General features: G+C 42.9%; 1 protein-coding gene across 1 annotated transcript; it reads right to left on the reverse strand.

Annotated features, from left to right (window-relative positions):
* Nucleotides 1–1,219: 1,219 nt before the first annotated feature.
* Nucleotides 1,220–10,253, reverse strand: CCDC181 (coiled-coil domain containing 181). The gene is given in 7 exon segments (XM_027681099.1): nt 1,220–1,974; nt 1,976–2,084; nt 2,667–2,821; nt 3,466–3,612; nt 5,555–6,529; nt 7,050–7,210; nt 10,158–10,253. Coding segments are annotated over 6 exon segments (1,578 nt in total). The 5' UTR covers nt 7,188–7,210; nt 10,158–10,253; the 3' UTR covers nt 1,220–1,920.
* Nucleotides 10,254–14,011: the final 3,758 nt, after the last annotated feature.

The following is a 14,011-nucleotide window of genomic DNA, read 5'->3' on the forward strand; positions in this document are numbered from 1 at the left end:
TTGGGGGGGGTGGAAATTATTCTCGTGTTTTCATAAAGCTGAAATAATGGCTTTTCCATCTGTTTCAGCTTCTAGAGTGAAGCTGTTGCATAGCTGAACCTCAGAAAAGGCAGACTGATGTACTTCCTTTAGTACCTCCTGGTACTGAAACCTGACCTAATGTTAGTACTCAGTCCTTGCCTAAGGTCTTACTGGGTATTACAGGAAGAAGAAGATAGGCACCAAGTTTGCACAAGTACTGTTATTAAAAAAAAGTATTTTTTTACTTGTATGGTTTTATAATCTTGATGTAGGTTTAAAGTTCTTGACATATGTTTGAAGAGAACTTTTAGCAGCTAATCTGCTAAATCCAAAGAAGCCTATTTAAGTTTCTCAGTTTGACCCCTAGATTTACCATATGTAGCTGGCTAGTTTAGGGGAGGGGTTTCTGAAATGGTTGCTTTTACCCAGTTTTCCTTTGAATCTCATACTATGATCAGATAAGTAAGTTATAAGTTCTTGCTGTTGCTGACCATGCTTTGGTTTGCATGATGAAAACTAGAATAAACTTTTTTTGCTTGCTTTCACGTTACAATTTTGGATTTAATATAGTGATATTTCTGACCCCGTTCAATGCACCATTAAAGGAACTATATGACATTGACCTGTGAAACCCTTCACCCTGCTGGTCTGAGGTAATGAACCAAGAAGCATTTCTGTTGTAGCTTATTACAGTTAGGGAGACGATTGTGTGTGTGTGTGTGTGTGCGCGCGCGCACCTTTGTGAATTTTCCCCCTGGATTTGCTTGGTAGACACAAGAAGCATTTCTTGCCTTTGGTGTCAGGGAAGGTACAGGAAGGAGGAAGGTACCTGCTACTCATGTTTCTCATTAGCATGTGAAATTTCATCTGCATCCACGCCCTCTATTTATGTTGTCAAAAGCTGCAAGACAGCACTCTCCAGTCCAACACCAGTACTCTCTCAATATGCCTGTAACTAGCTCCAATTAAAAAAAAAAAAAGAGAAAAATGCTAACAGCAAACTGCTTTGCATCTACTACACTTCTGTCTGTTGCAGTACTTCCAGTAAACACTTTGAATGAGGAAAAATAGAAGAGCAATGCCAGGACCATGACATCTGTTGGATGTATAGCTGGACAGAAAGTCCCTCCTCTTTTACTGACTTTATGATTTCATGAGTGACCTTGGCATGTTCTCTGTCAAGAGTTCACAAATTAGCTGGGTAAACTGACGTAGTTTATTATAATAAATTTAGCAAACATTGACATTTATACAGGGAACCTAGCCTCCTTAACATTAGGAAAGGTCATAAATTGCACAACCTTTTAATTCCATGGAATACAAAACTACTGAATATGACTCACAGAAATAAGTTTTAAAAACTGTTCCACGCTCACCTACACGTTAGCCTTCAATGACCACTTTCCTTAAACCTTAAAAAGAAAATAGTCTTCTGGTCTAGAGCTGGTCAGCAGATCAATAGGAAGTGGTACAAGAAACATGATTTTCCAACAACATAACACCTGGTACAGCCTTCATCACAAGCAGCAGCAAATAGCAATATTAATCCAGCAAAAATCCAACATCTTACAAAACAGCCTGCATCCAGGAATTCATGGTGGAGTTAAGTATAAAGTGCCTTTAAAAGATGGGAATGTGTATTTGCCACCCTCATATATGGATCTTGCACTTATTTAGCTTTGGTTAAACCAAGAAGATCCCTGAGTCATGTATAAAAGCAGGCTTTTCAACAAAATTACAAATAAATAAATAGGAAAATCATTGTCACTGAAGGTAATTGTTAAACTCGATTGAAATCTTTAAATACACCACAAAAAGTCAGTTACTGTAAAGAGCAAAAACTCAAGCCATAAAAATTAAGAAGACTGTCACCAAGAACTCTGTGGTTACATCAAATTTTCAACTGTAATGGTCTGTGAAGTGAAAGGATTTGGGTTCTAAACTAAATACAGTGGATGTTCCGCATCTGCTTTGCTCTTCTGGCTTCTAATCTAAGCTGCCTCACTCTCTCTTTAGCAGCTAGTTCTGCTGCTCGTTTTTCTTCTCTCTTCCTTCTGAGCCATCTGTGGAGAGAGAAAGAGGACCAGAAGTACTGGCAGTTGCAATTTAAAGTTTTACATCATCCATTCAAAGGAGACTTGCCCCCCCTCAGCTCCCCCCAAAACTGGAGTCACCCTGTCCTGCAAGGTAAAGTTAGGTATCTTGGCCGAGACAGTCTAAAAGCTGCCACACCCAAATACAGGAGGCACTACCTTTCCACCCCAATTCTCCTGCTTCTGCACCTATCTTTACCTCCCCCGCTTTGTTAAGGCAGATTAACATTATACTCATTTAAGGAACTGAATCAGCCCAAGCCTGCTCCAAAGCAGGCAAAAAGGGTTTAGGGAGAAGATCCCTTTTTTAGCAAAAGCAATTCACTATTTCAGCTCAGGTTCTGACAAGTAATTTCACAATAGTGAACTAACAACATTAAGGAATTGATGTATTTTTGCTAGACTGTAAGTAAGTTTAAAAGGGCATATTCATGCAAAAAGCCCCCCCAAAACAGTAAGGACTTCAGCAGTAAAGATGTACCATAACTACAGTATCAAGCTGATAGACTACAAAAGTTTCAGATATAGTTCCTTAGGAATGACCCTACTCACTCTTTAAAAGCTCTGTCGCATTCCTCTGTCCTTGGAAAAAAGGCAAGTTCCTCAGCTTGGCGTCTCAAAAGTTGTATCTGTCTTTCTTTCATGTGTTCTCTGTGCTTTTTTTTAAGCCATAAGTTGTAGGCTGCTTCTGGATCCCTGTTCCTCTCCTAGTTAATAAAAAAGACATGTATACATATAGCTTATCATTAAAGGATCTTTATATTAATCACATTATAATAATTTTTTTGAACTCTGCTGGCATCTCCCCTCCACAAAACATACTTTATAAGCAAACTAGAGCATATGCTAATGTGGCATGGAATATATACATGAGCCAGCATTCAAAGTGCTATGTTTAAAAGATACTGAAATTAGCTGTTCAAACCCATCACTGCAATGCAGAGGAACTTAAGGACAGTATCTGAGTCTCCAGCTTTTCATCAGGTCATGTGCATTAACTGCTTGCCAACAAGTTCTGATGGCTAGGAACATGCTTCCCAGAGTTTTCTGGGTGCTTGTTCACTGTAGGGTTCACCCAAGTCATTCGCCTGATAAATAGGAGTATCACTGTATCCCCTGTGATTTTATAGTTAAGTTCATGTATGCCGCTTCTACGACTCAAGCCACCCTGCCAAGCAGAACAACCCTAAACATGCAAGTCTATCTGGCTCTTCACTGAAAACAGTGTAACAAGAACATTCCCTATCGCTGTAAATTTTCATACACTTTGCTAAGAACACAGGCTTAGAATTTGGTTTTCCTATTTAACAAGAGCACTGTAGATCCCAGCTTTACACTATGAAGATCTTACTTTGATGCTCATCTCTTCCAGCTGCTTTGCGCGGCGAATTCGCTTTTCTTCCTGCAGTTGTTCTTTCTTCTTCTGTAACCAAGCTTTAAAAACTATCTCATTCTCTCTTCTCTTCTGTTCTTCTAGTTCCCTTTGTCTTTCTTCTTCCTTAAGTGGAATGAAAGGTGAATAAACTTAGTTTTTAAAAGAATCATCTTAATCTGCAAAGACCTTCACAGGCAATAAATAAGCCACTGGAATTATATGAGAGACATGCTGAAATACCAATGAAACGGGAATACTCAAAGACTGCATCATAGCTAATACTACTTTTAGGAAGAAATTACTTGGAGCACTTCTGCGGTTCATGACACATTCAGATGCTTTCAGTCCAATCCTTTTTGTGATTACCTCAATTTCCATGATACATCTTGACTCACAGACATTTAAATAGCATCAGGTGAAAACTTTTAAAATTAAGTCTGCCCAATAGCTCAGATTGGCTTAAAATCACTTCAAATTGATGCATTTTAAAAATGAATGCAGCTCTCAGGCTTGATGGGTGACTAAACCTTAGAGGATATTTAACTACCTATGGATTGCAGGCACTACCTTATAAATAAGGACTTTTTTCTGGATGTGAAGTTGTAATATGTTTACTTAAGGAGTATTAATAGCTTTGCGCTTTTTTCAAAATGAAACATTTTTTACAAAATGAACTGATTTTTTCAAAATTGAAAAAAGTTTCTTTTAATTATTAATCACATTTTAGCTGAAAAGAAGTATCTACAAAGAGAAGAAAAGTTTTCAATGATGCTTCAGGAAGCTGATTAGGACATTTTTTACCAGGATTTACTCTCTTTGACACAAAAGTTACAATCCGTACTCATTTCAACACTTGTAGAAATCTATTCTTCTTGCAAATAGATGCCATTCCTCCTACCTACACACAACTTTCAGATTATCCTCTAAATTTACAATTTTTAATTTATCAGAATTAAAGCAACTCCACCAAAATGAAGCAGATGGATTCCAGTAATGTTAAGAAATGTTTCACGCCTGTGAGATGCATCACAGAATGGAAGAATTCCATTCAAGAATGAAGAAATAAGGTAACACATTCTTACCTTTCTGTAAGTCAGCCAAGAAAGGAAGAAATTTAGCACACGCTATTATGAAAATAACCTGCCTTGCCTCCACCACACCACCTTTTACTTTAAATACACACAGCATGGTGCTGACATCTAGTCTTGTGTGTGCAAAGAAAACACATCAATCGCTCGTCACACTTCATACCCCTCATTACTGAGCTAAGCCTCAGCAACCTTTTCAAATAAAGCAGGCTAGACCTATTTCCACGGATAGAAAGGAACCTTGGAAGCTACTTTAACCAGCTTACTTAGTACATCATGACACAGAAAAATGGCAGATGCTTCAGGTTCTTTTCATAGAGCATACAAAGCAAGTTATGTTTTTGTAATTGTATCATTGTAATGCAAAGAGAAGAAAAGCATCTAAGTTTTTTAAATCCTTGGTAAAAATTTCTGAAGTCCTCGTTACAGCTGTCAGAGGCTGACTTTCTATTAAATTTTTTCTGAGTAAGGAGTTGAGAAAGAATTAAAAGGGTTCTCACAGTCATTCTCCTGTATAAATTTTATATTATGACTGAACAATCTCCCATATATTTGCCTAATTCATACTTCATGAGCACCCAAATGTGAACCTGCCATTAAGCTGTGGTTAATGTAAATTTCCTGCATTGCAGTGTAATCTGTGGAGATGTGACACCAATGCTACCTTCCAGGAATAGTGGCACTGTAACAGAACCTAGGTAGAGGCAATAAACAAAAGTAGTAAGCACAGATAGCAGAAACCAGTCTATCTATGAAGGACATATTAAATAAAGACTTAATTTCTCCTCTGAGCAAGGCGTGATCCTACGCCACTCTGTGGGAAAGGAGCTTTGAAAGATTCTATACAAATCCCAGAGAATTATTATTATTATTGCTATTGCTAACTCTTTTATCTTGGAAAAATGGAGTAATGCCCTGAGCACGTGGTCTCCATGATGCAGAGGAACAGGATGGTCACTGTGTCTCTATATCTTTACCTCTTTCCTCAGTCTTTCATTCCTTTGTTCTAACTGCTTCCGTAATTCTTTTTGTCTGGGAGAAAGACTGTAAGTGGAGCTTTTCACAGACACATTTGCAGACTGAGTCCTCTGTGGATTCTTCTGTTTTCCCAGACCTCTTGCAGCACTGACAGCAGAATTTGGACGATACTTAGGGTTAGATGGAGGTTTGGAGAAATACACACACTCTTCTTCACTAGGAGAAAAAGAACATGCTCCTGGTCTTACTGGAGGTACTTCCTTTATTTGAGAGAGAGGGCGAAAAGAACTGTAGTGTGATTTTGGAGACACATGGTGAGTTTCAATATCAGTAAAAGAAACACTTATTGGGGGCAAAAAGCCCTGGCTTTCAATATCAGATAAACTTAAGAGTTCAAACTTCCCATCTTTTTCCACTAGGATTTTACCATCTGTCGTGTCCTCATCTGTGCCAGCATATGCTGAAAGGGATGTGCTTCCCTGTACCATGTCATTAGAAATATGCAACTGAGATAGTACACTTGAAACATCATCTCCTCCTGCAAAGTCAGTTTTATAAACTCCAGAATCTTCTAGAGGAGGAACTTCAAGATCCACCAACTCATCCTTGAATTTTAACTTCCGTTCTCTGTTTTGATCCACAGGAGCCTGATTCTCCAGCTCTTTGTTGGCTTCTTCAATCCTTTCTAAGATGTAACGCTTTATTTCTTCATCCACTATCTCACTCAGTTCATCCTGGCTTTCCAGCTTCGATTCCTGGGTACAGCTTTCTCCACTGGTATCAGACCCATAGCCCTCCTGTCCAGTATCTGACCTGGATTCCAAACTTTCTTCACTGGAGTATCTCACTTTCTCATTTACATCTGCCTCTGAAAGCTGATCTAGATTTTCTTCCATTTCCTCAATGACTTCCTCAAAGCTGTCTGCAGCTTTAAGAATCTGTGCTTCGGTATCCTCTTCATCTTCTTCAGGAGTCTAAAAAAATTAAAATAAACTAGTCTCTTCTCCCAACAAAGAACAGTATCAAAGAAAGAGAAAAGAAACAGCAACAGAGAACAGCAGTATTAACTACTCTAATTCTAAACAAGGCTGTCAAATAGTGTATATACTAACAGCTTTCTTTGGCACTAACAACTCTGTTGTATGTTCTCCATGTTCACGTTTGGACAAAGTTTAACTAACCATGGCTTGTGCATAAAAACAAGGGTAAAATCAGCATAAAACCTGAACAAGTGTTGCACTAAGGAACCCCAAAGCAATTTTGAAACAAACATTATTTTCAATGAACAGTGAATTTTCTGTTTTAAGGCAATTATAACCAAACCAGTTAGTTCACTGAAATGTTTTTCACTACAATCCCAAATAACCTTCCTTGTCAAAGTTCAGTGAATGTACCTACACATTTCAAATGATACTGAATTTTGTGCTTATGATTCCAAATACTACTCAATTTTGTCTTCTATATAAGACAAGCAGCATTTAATGTAACAAATACCTCTCTTTCACCAAGGTTTTCTTTTTCTTCTTCATTGGTTATCCATTCCAGGTCTTTTTCAAAATCATCCTCATATTCTACATTTTCTGTTAAATCACTGATATCTGCTGGATCTCCTTGATCTTCCTTTTCACTCATTTTGGTGATGTGTTAGAGTAGTACTACAAAAAAGGAGAGAGAATAAAATGTTTTAAAACTCCAGTGGCACACAAATATAGAACACTGGTATCTCCTGTGGCACCCACATCAAATTTGTGAGCAGTATCAATACAACCATGTTAGACAGTGCCACAGCACCTCAGGACTAAGGATGACTGATGGTTTATAAATGTGAATGATTTTGGCCTTTCCAGCTCCTGCTACTAGGAGAAGATTTGAGTTAAACCAAATCAAGGTGACTTATAAGTCCTAGAAGAACCATGTGAGCCACAGCTTACATTAGATCAAATTACCAAAAAGTTTCTCATAATGACATATTAAAATGAGAAGACATTCATTGACTGGACTCCTGACAGAAACCTCCTGCTAGAGTGCCTGAGCATTTACAGCAGCTTTCAAACCACATCCCCTCCACTAGTAATAAGGGCAAATAAAGTTACACAGACACCACCTGAGACTGCTGAGAAAAATATTCAGTTTTGGTTTGAATTTCTGAGTAGGGTAACAAAGGGAAATACTCATTAAGCTGTTAGTCAGGCTGGATATAGTCATACTCATGACAAAACTGAAGGTGAGCTACTATAAGGAATGAGTCTTTTAAACAATCTTGGGACTGCATAGCACACAGATGCCATCAGCTCCTGAAGGACTGCTTAAAAGCCGGTGCTTGGTGCTCCAGGCTGACGGCCTGCTGCCCCTCGGCTCAGCTCACTCAGTAGAAGGCATCTGTCTCCATCTAAAGACACAAAAGGGTTAAAGATATGGAGACACTCACCAGCCTAGAGAGCTGATCCTGCTCTTTTGACAGCTTTAGCCACTCATAATTCCCTCCCTAATTTTATTACTGTTTACAAAAGCAACATGGAAAAAAACCCCCTTGATTATTTGAAAGTTCGTGTCCTTTTTGTACCCTCTGCTGAGGCTGGAAGGTGTCACTTCCGAGTGTTTCTCTAGTAGGACAAATCCGTGCCATTTACAACATACTAAAGATCACGATTGTTTTGACAGGACAAGGAGTAAGGAGTACAAATTGAAACAGGAAAAATTTAGGACAGATATTGGGAAGAAATTCTTCACTGTGAGGGTGGTGAGACACTGGAATAGGTTGCCCAGGGAGGTTGTGGATGCCCCAACACTGGCAGTGTTCAAGGCCAGGGTGGATGGGAAATTAAGCAACCTGGTCTAGTGGGAGGTGTCCCTGCCCATGGCAGGGGGTTTAGAACTTGATCTTTAAAGCTCCTTCCAACCCTTAACATTCTATGATTCTATGATATGAGCATTAGCTTATGGCAATGCAATATGGGTGTAAGAGTTAGCTCTGGCTTTGGATGGCCCTGGAACAGCAAGACAGCTCTTGCCATATGACCATCCCACCCTTCCAGACAAGAATCATAGAATCATAGAACAACAGAATCAAAAAGGGCTGCACCTGGAGTTTCCAATCTGTCTATGCATTTTGCAATGCATTTTATAAAAACCCTTTCATCCAAGGAAGAGTGCTACTCTTTTAGACTTCAAAATTCAGTCAAGATTTGTCTAAGAGAAAAAAGTGGTAATAGAGCTGGGCATTTTTTGCTGCAAACTTGTACAGAAACTTTTAAAAGGTCTTTCTTTTCTTTAATCCATATGTTGTTCAAGAAAATCTGGCAGTTTTTTCTTTTTCACTTCTTTTAAGCTACCACTTGCCACCAGAGTCACTTGTTCACACTAGATTTCTCAGAATTTAAATTTTTAGAGCTCTTTCAGACTGTTGCCTTGGCTTTCCACATCATGTCTATTTTGATCATTTTCCTGCACCACCTCATATGACATGTAATGATTTTTGCCACAAAATGCTCTTTCCTTCAAAAATATCGTTGTTTTCGGTGGTGACACGTACCTGGGTTCTTAATGGAGGTTACTTTGCTCTCGTACCTATTGAGCACAAAAGAACTATTTCTCTATGACTTCACCATTATGGTAAGCGGACAAAAAAACTGCACAGCTGAACTGTGCCTTTAACAAAACACATTCACATTAGCCTGTGGCACTCAACACAAACACTGAAAACTGTTCAATTCATTTAGTTAGAGTATAATAATGGGGAGCAGCATAAAAATCAACTTCTATTGTAAGATAAAGCAGTCATGGCTGAAGAGCGAATTTCCAATTCTATGTCCTTGTTTCATAGAATCACAGAAGTTAAGGATTGGAAGGGACCATAAAGATCACTTTGTTCCAACCCCCTGTGCCATGGGCTGGGACATCTCCCACTAGACCAGGTTGCTCAAAGCCACATCCAACCTGGCCTTGAACACTTGCAGGGATGGGACATCCACAACCTCTCTGGGCAACCTGTTCCAGTGCCTCACCACCCTCACAGTAAAGAATTTCTTCTATCCTAAATTTCTCCTCTTTCAATTTGTGCCCATTGCTCCTTGTCCTGTCACTGCAGTTCCTGATGAAGAGTCCCTCTCCACCGTCCCTGTAGGCCCCCTTCAGATACTGGAAGGTGCTATGAGGTCTCCACACAACCTTCTCTCCTCCAGGCTGAACAGCCCCAACTTTTTCAGCCTGTCTTTGCAGGGGAGGTGCTCCAGTCTCCTGATGAACTTTATAGGCGCCTCTGGACTTGCTCCAACATGTCTTTCTTATGCTGATGGCACCAGAAAATCCAGATTCAGCTGCTATTCTATTTAGGGTCTTATGAACTAAAGCGATTCGGCTTTAAGAGGGACCCAAAGTATTCAGAAAATCTCAGACCTTCATTTCCACCTGCTTCTGTTCTAACCGGGGTGTGTCTGTGGGGCGGCGTGCGCCGTGGCCGGACTGTTCCGCACAGCTTAGTGACACCTCTACGTGCTTACACTCAGGCACCGCCACAACAAAAGGCGGGATATAGCGATGGATTTCTGTTGCTTTGTCCCTTCGCGCTAAACCATACACACACACACACACACACACACACACAGACACACAGACCCGCAAAGCCGAGCCCAGCGCTGTTGCGGTGTGGAAGGTCCTCACCAGCACCACCTGCTCCGCTCGGACGCACCGCCCCGCCCGCTGCCCGGGTCCCGCCGGGTCCCCCCGCTGCCCGGCCCGGGGCACCGGAGGCGCCGCCGCCCGCCCGCGGCGTTGCCGTGGCAGCAGCGGGGCCGCCCCCCCTCACCTCCCTGCGGCGCCGGTCAGCGCACGGCGGCTCCCGAGGGACAAACGCCTCCACCCGCTCCGCTCCCGCCGCCACCGGGCACGGCGCTGGAGAGGCGCCACCGCCCCGTTGCCATGGAGACGGGGCTCCGCGCCGCGACACCCCCCCCCCTTGTCCCTCTCTTCCGTGTGGCACAATTCCATTTAACGCCTGGGAATTAACGGGAAGCAGAACAGTGAGGGGCGCCGGGGGACATCCCCCCCTCTCCAGGAGAGCGGCCGACGGCTCTCCCTGTCCAGATGAAAGCCCTTGGATGCTGTTAAATTATGCACTTGCCAGGGAAGAGCCTCAGTTTCTGTGTTGTATTATTCATGATGAGCAATCGGATCAGTGCAAGAGCCAGCAGTGTCAGAATTCGGGCTTTTGTTAATCACGGAATCATAGAATCACAGAATGGTTTGGGTTGGAAGGGGACGTTAAAAGATCATCTAGTTCCAACCCCTCTGCCGTGGGCAGGACACCTTCAACTAGACCAGTTTTCTCAGAGTCCCATCCTGGCCTTGAGCGGTTCTGTGGGTGGGACATCCACAATTTCGTGGGCAAGCTGTTCCAGTGCCTCACCACTAATGACAGACAAGCAGTGAATCTCCAGAGAAACACCTCTCTGTGTCAACTGCACTTTGCCCCTAGAACTTGGAAACGGGGAGAAAAAAAGAAACAAAGAAAATCAGGAAAACACCCTGAATTAATTCCCGTCTGGAAAAAAAAATACCAAAAAACCCCACCCCGATTTACCTTCAGGGCCAGGGGAGCTGGCAGAGGTGTCAGGCTCCTCAGTAGAGCTGAGGGGGAGGTGGCACATCACAGCCTCCTCCATGGGGGACTGAATAGCCCAACGGGTAGTGGATGCCATGTCCCTGTGGTCAGCAGGTCCCCAACAAGCTGTGTGACCATCAGACTCGCCATGGAGCACACGCAGGGCTCACTGCAAGGGGAAACAGCTACCAGAAGCTCTCCAGGGTGACCAAGGTTCATGCAGCATCACAAGATGCTTCCCAGCACCATATTTTGGGGGATGACCCTCCTCAGCCCTCCTGCCGTAACATGTCCCTGGGCTATGGCAGCATGACCCCCCCGGGGGTGGAAGGAGGGAGTTGTCCTCATTGGCAGTACTGACATGGTGCCTATCACACTGTCCTTGACACAGCCGTGGCCCCCAGTTGGAAATGAGTACACTGGCACAGCAAAGTGAAGGATGACAGTCTACAAGGCCACAGACCTCAGAGGGCAGCATCCCTGCTGTACTAAAGGGTTAATGTTAATGGAAGAAAATACATGCAGAAAACAGCCACGAAGCCAGGGCTTTGATAACTCTCAGAGTAACTCGAGTAGAGTTACCCTTTCACTCAGTTACATGGGATAGAAAAGCTAAACCCCTTCAAGGTGGGGTTCAGGAGATCTCTGAAGACATCTGTCATCATAAGCCACATGCCACGGGAGGAGACTGGACTCCACTACCTCAGGATTTCTGCTTATCCTACACCATATAGCGAGAAAGAGAAACAGGTTTTGATATCGTTTCCAGTAGGCTGGAAGGACTCCCTAATATTTACTGGAGATAACACTCGGGTACCTGCTTGGCAATGGTTCTTGCTGTACCTGGAATAACTTCAACCACTGACCTCACCTAGGGCATGCAATTATCCCACCCTTGCAGACAATATGCTGAGTTTCTGATTTTCCACATTTTATAGATAGGTGTCATTGACAAATTTACAGCACACTAAAATTCAGAGAACTTGGCACAATACCAAAGCTTTCCACTCTGTTTTTTTCATAAGACTATCCTTCAGCTTAAAAGCCAGTGCTAACGCTTTCATTCACAAGAGATGCTTTATTTGACTAATAACAAATCAGCATGATTAAGACAAGGATTAGACCCCATTGTCTGAATATCAAGCTGTGATGCTTGGTAATGATAACTTAATGATATGAGGTCAACCTAAATTCATGCATGCATTCATTAACCCACATGTCATTAAATGTAGGTTTTCAGATATTCCCATCTGTGAGGAAGCTACAGAGAATGGTTATGAAAAATGCTATGAAGACAGCAGCTAAGCAGTCCAGGGCTCCAAGGACCAGCCCCGACATGTTGGCTGCTCTTTTCCATGTCACTAATGCATCAGACTGTTCAGGGAACACTGTTTCATGCAGAGAGAGTACATTTCACAGAGAAAGGCTGTGTAACACCTCCAGAGCAATGGTGAACAAGCACCTTCCCACCTTTGTATGTTGTGTAGGAAACAGTTGACACTATTAGGAGCCACTAGGAACAGGGTCCAGAGCTCCCAGTTCCATAGCCAAAGTCCCTCTTTCTTTCCTAGTACTTGGCTGCGATCACACCAACAGAGAAGAAAATGCAACCCCTTCCACACAGAGCCCTTCTCTTTCCCTGAGAGCACTGCCAGAGCAGCCAGCTGTGTCACACATGCAGACAGCCACAGGGTTGAGTGTAGCCCTGCCATGCCCTGGTGGGCTCTCACAGCCAGTGCTAGCCCAGAGGGACAGCAGTGGGTGCTGCTCCTGAAACAGCAGCCTTTGGCAGCTCTTACTATTCCTTGCTTTTTGGACAGAACAAGCCCAGCACGTCTCAATGTAACAGTGACCCCAGGAACCAAATCCCCTCTTTAGCTTTAGTCCAGGAACTATACCGTCTTGATCTTACCAGCAGGTAAGATCTGATGCAGGACATGCAGATTCAGTAGTAACACTCACCTCCAGCAGCCCAGAGCATCAACTGGAACAAAGAAACAGCCACAGCTTCCCAGGCAGAGCCGTGTGTAGTATTTATCTCATTTTCATCAAACTGCACTGCGTGCTGTATCTCCAATGCAGAAATTCAGCTCCTTCACAGCAGCTGTGTGTCCCTTTTCAGCTCTCTCAGCTGTACACGATGTGGCAGGATGCGATGGGAGGAGCAAGGAGGATTGCCACAGTTGATGTGGACTTGCTTCTCTTGAAGTCAGGAGCAGCCTCAGGGCTCTTGTCACAGCACCTTGCACCAGCACCACATGTGAAACATTTGAATCCACCTGAGAGGGTAATGCTATATGCCTGTATGAGCTACTAGCTGCCTTCCTGACATATACAAGCAGAGATTTTAATCCCTCACACTGTCAAACTCATCCCTGCACAGCTTACTCCTGCATTCACCCAGGGAAGGCAGATAAATGACAGTCAGAGCAAACTTGACATGCTGACAGTCCTATCCTTCCTGCCTCGCAATAAAGCTCTGAAGTAAACAATTGTAAAAAAGCCTCCCCTCCCCCTTTCCTCCCGAGAACACCCCTCTTCTCTTGCCTTTCGTGTTGTGCAGAGGGCTTGTTGGACTACTACCCACATCAACCTACATCAAACTGGCAGCAGGTACTCAGAGATCACTTTGCCCTCCAGCCCACCCTGTACTATGAGGTGCAAGACATCTAGAAGCACAATGCAGGGACAGCTTGCCAAGGCAGACAAGTGCGGGTATACCAGGATGCGGAACTTACAGCATTTCTTCCTTAAGGCCTCAATTTTGTAATTAGGTCAATGTAAATAGAAAGGTCCTCCTGCATGGCAAACCTACACCTGCTCTCCCCTGCTGTCACCCTCAGTGAGACTGATGCAC

This window comes from Neopelma chrysocephalum, unplaced genomic scaffold (assembly GCF_003984885.1).
Source record: "Neopelma chrysocephalum unplaced genomic scaffold, ASM398488v2 Primary Assembly neopelma1_60, whole genome shotgun sequence".
NCBI classification, from domain to species: domain Eukaryota; kingdom Metazoa; phylum Chordata; class Aves; order Passeriformes; family Pipridae; genus Neopelma; species Neopelma chrysocephalum.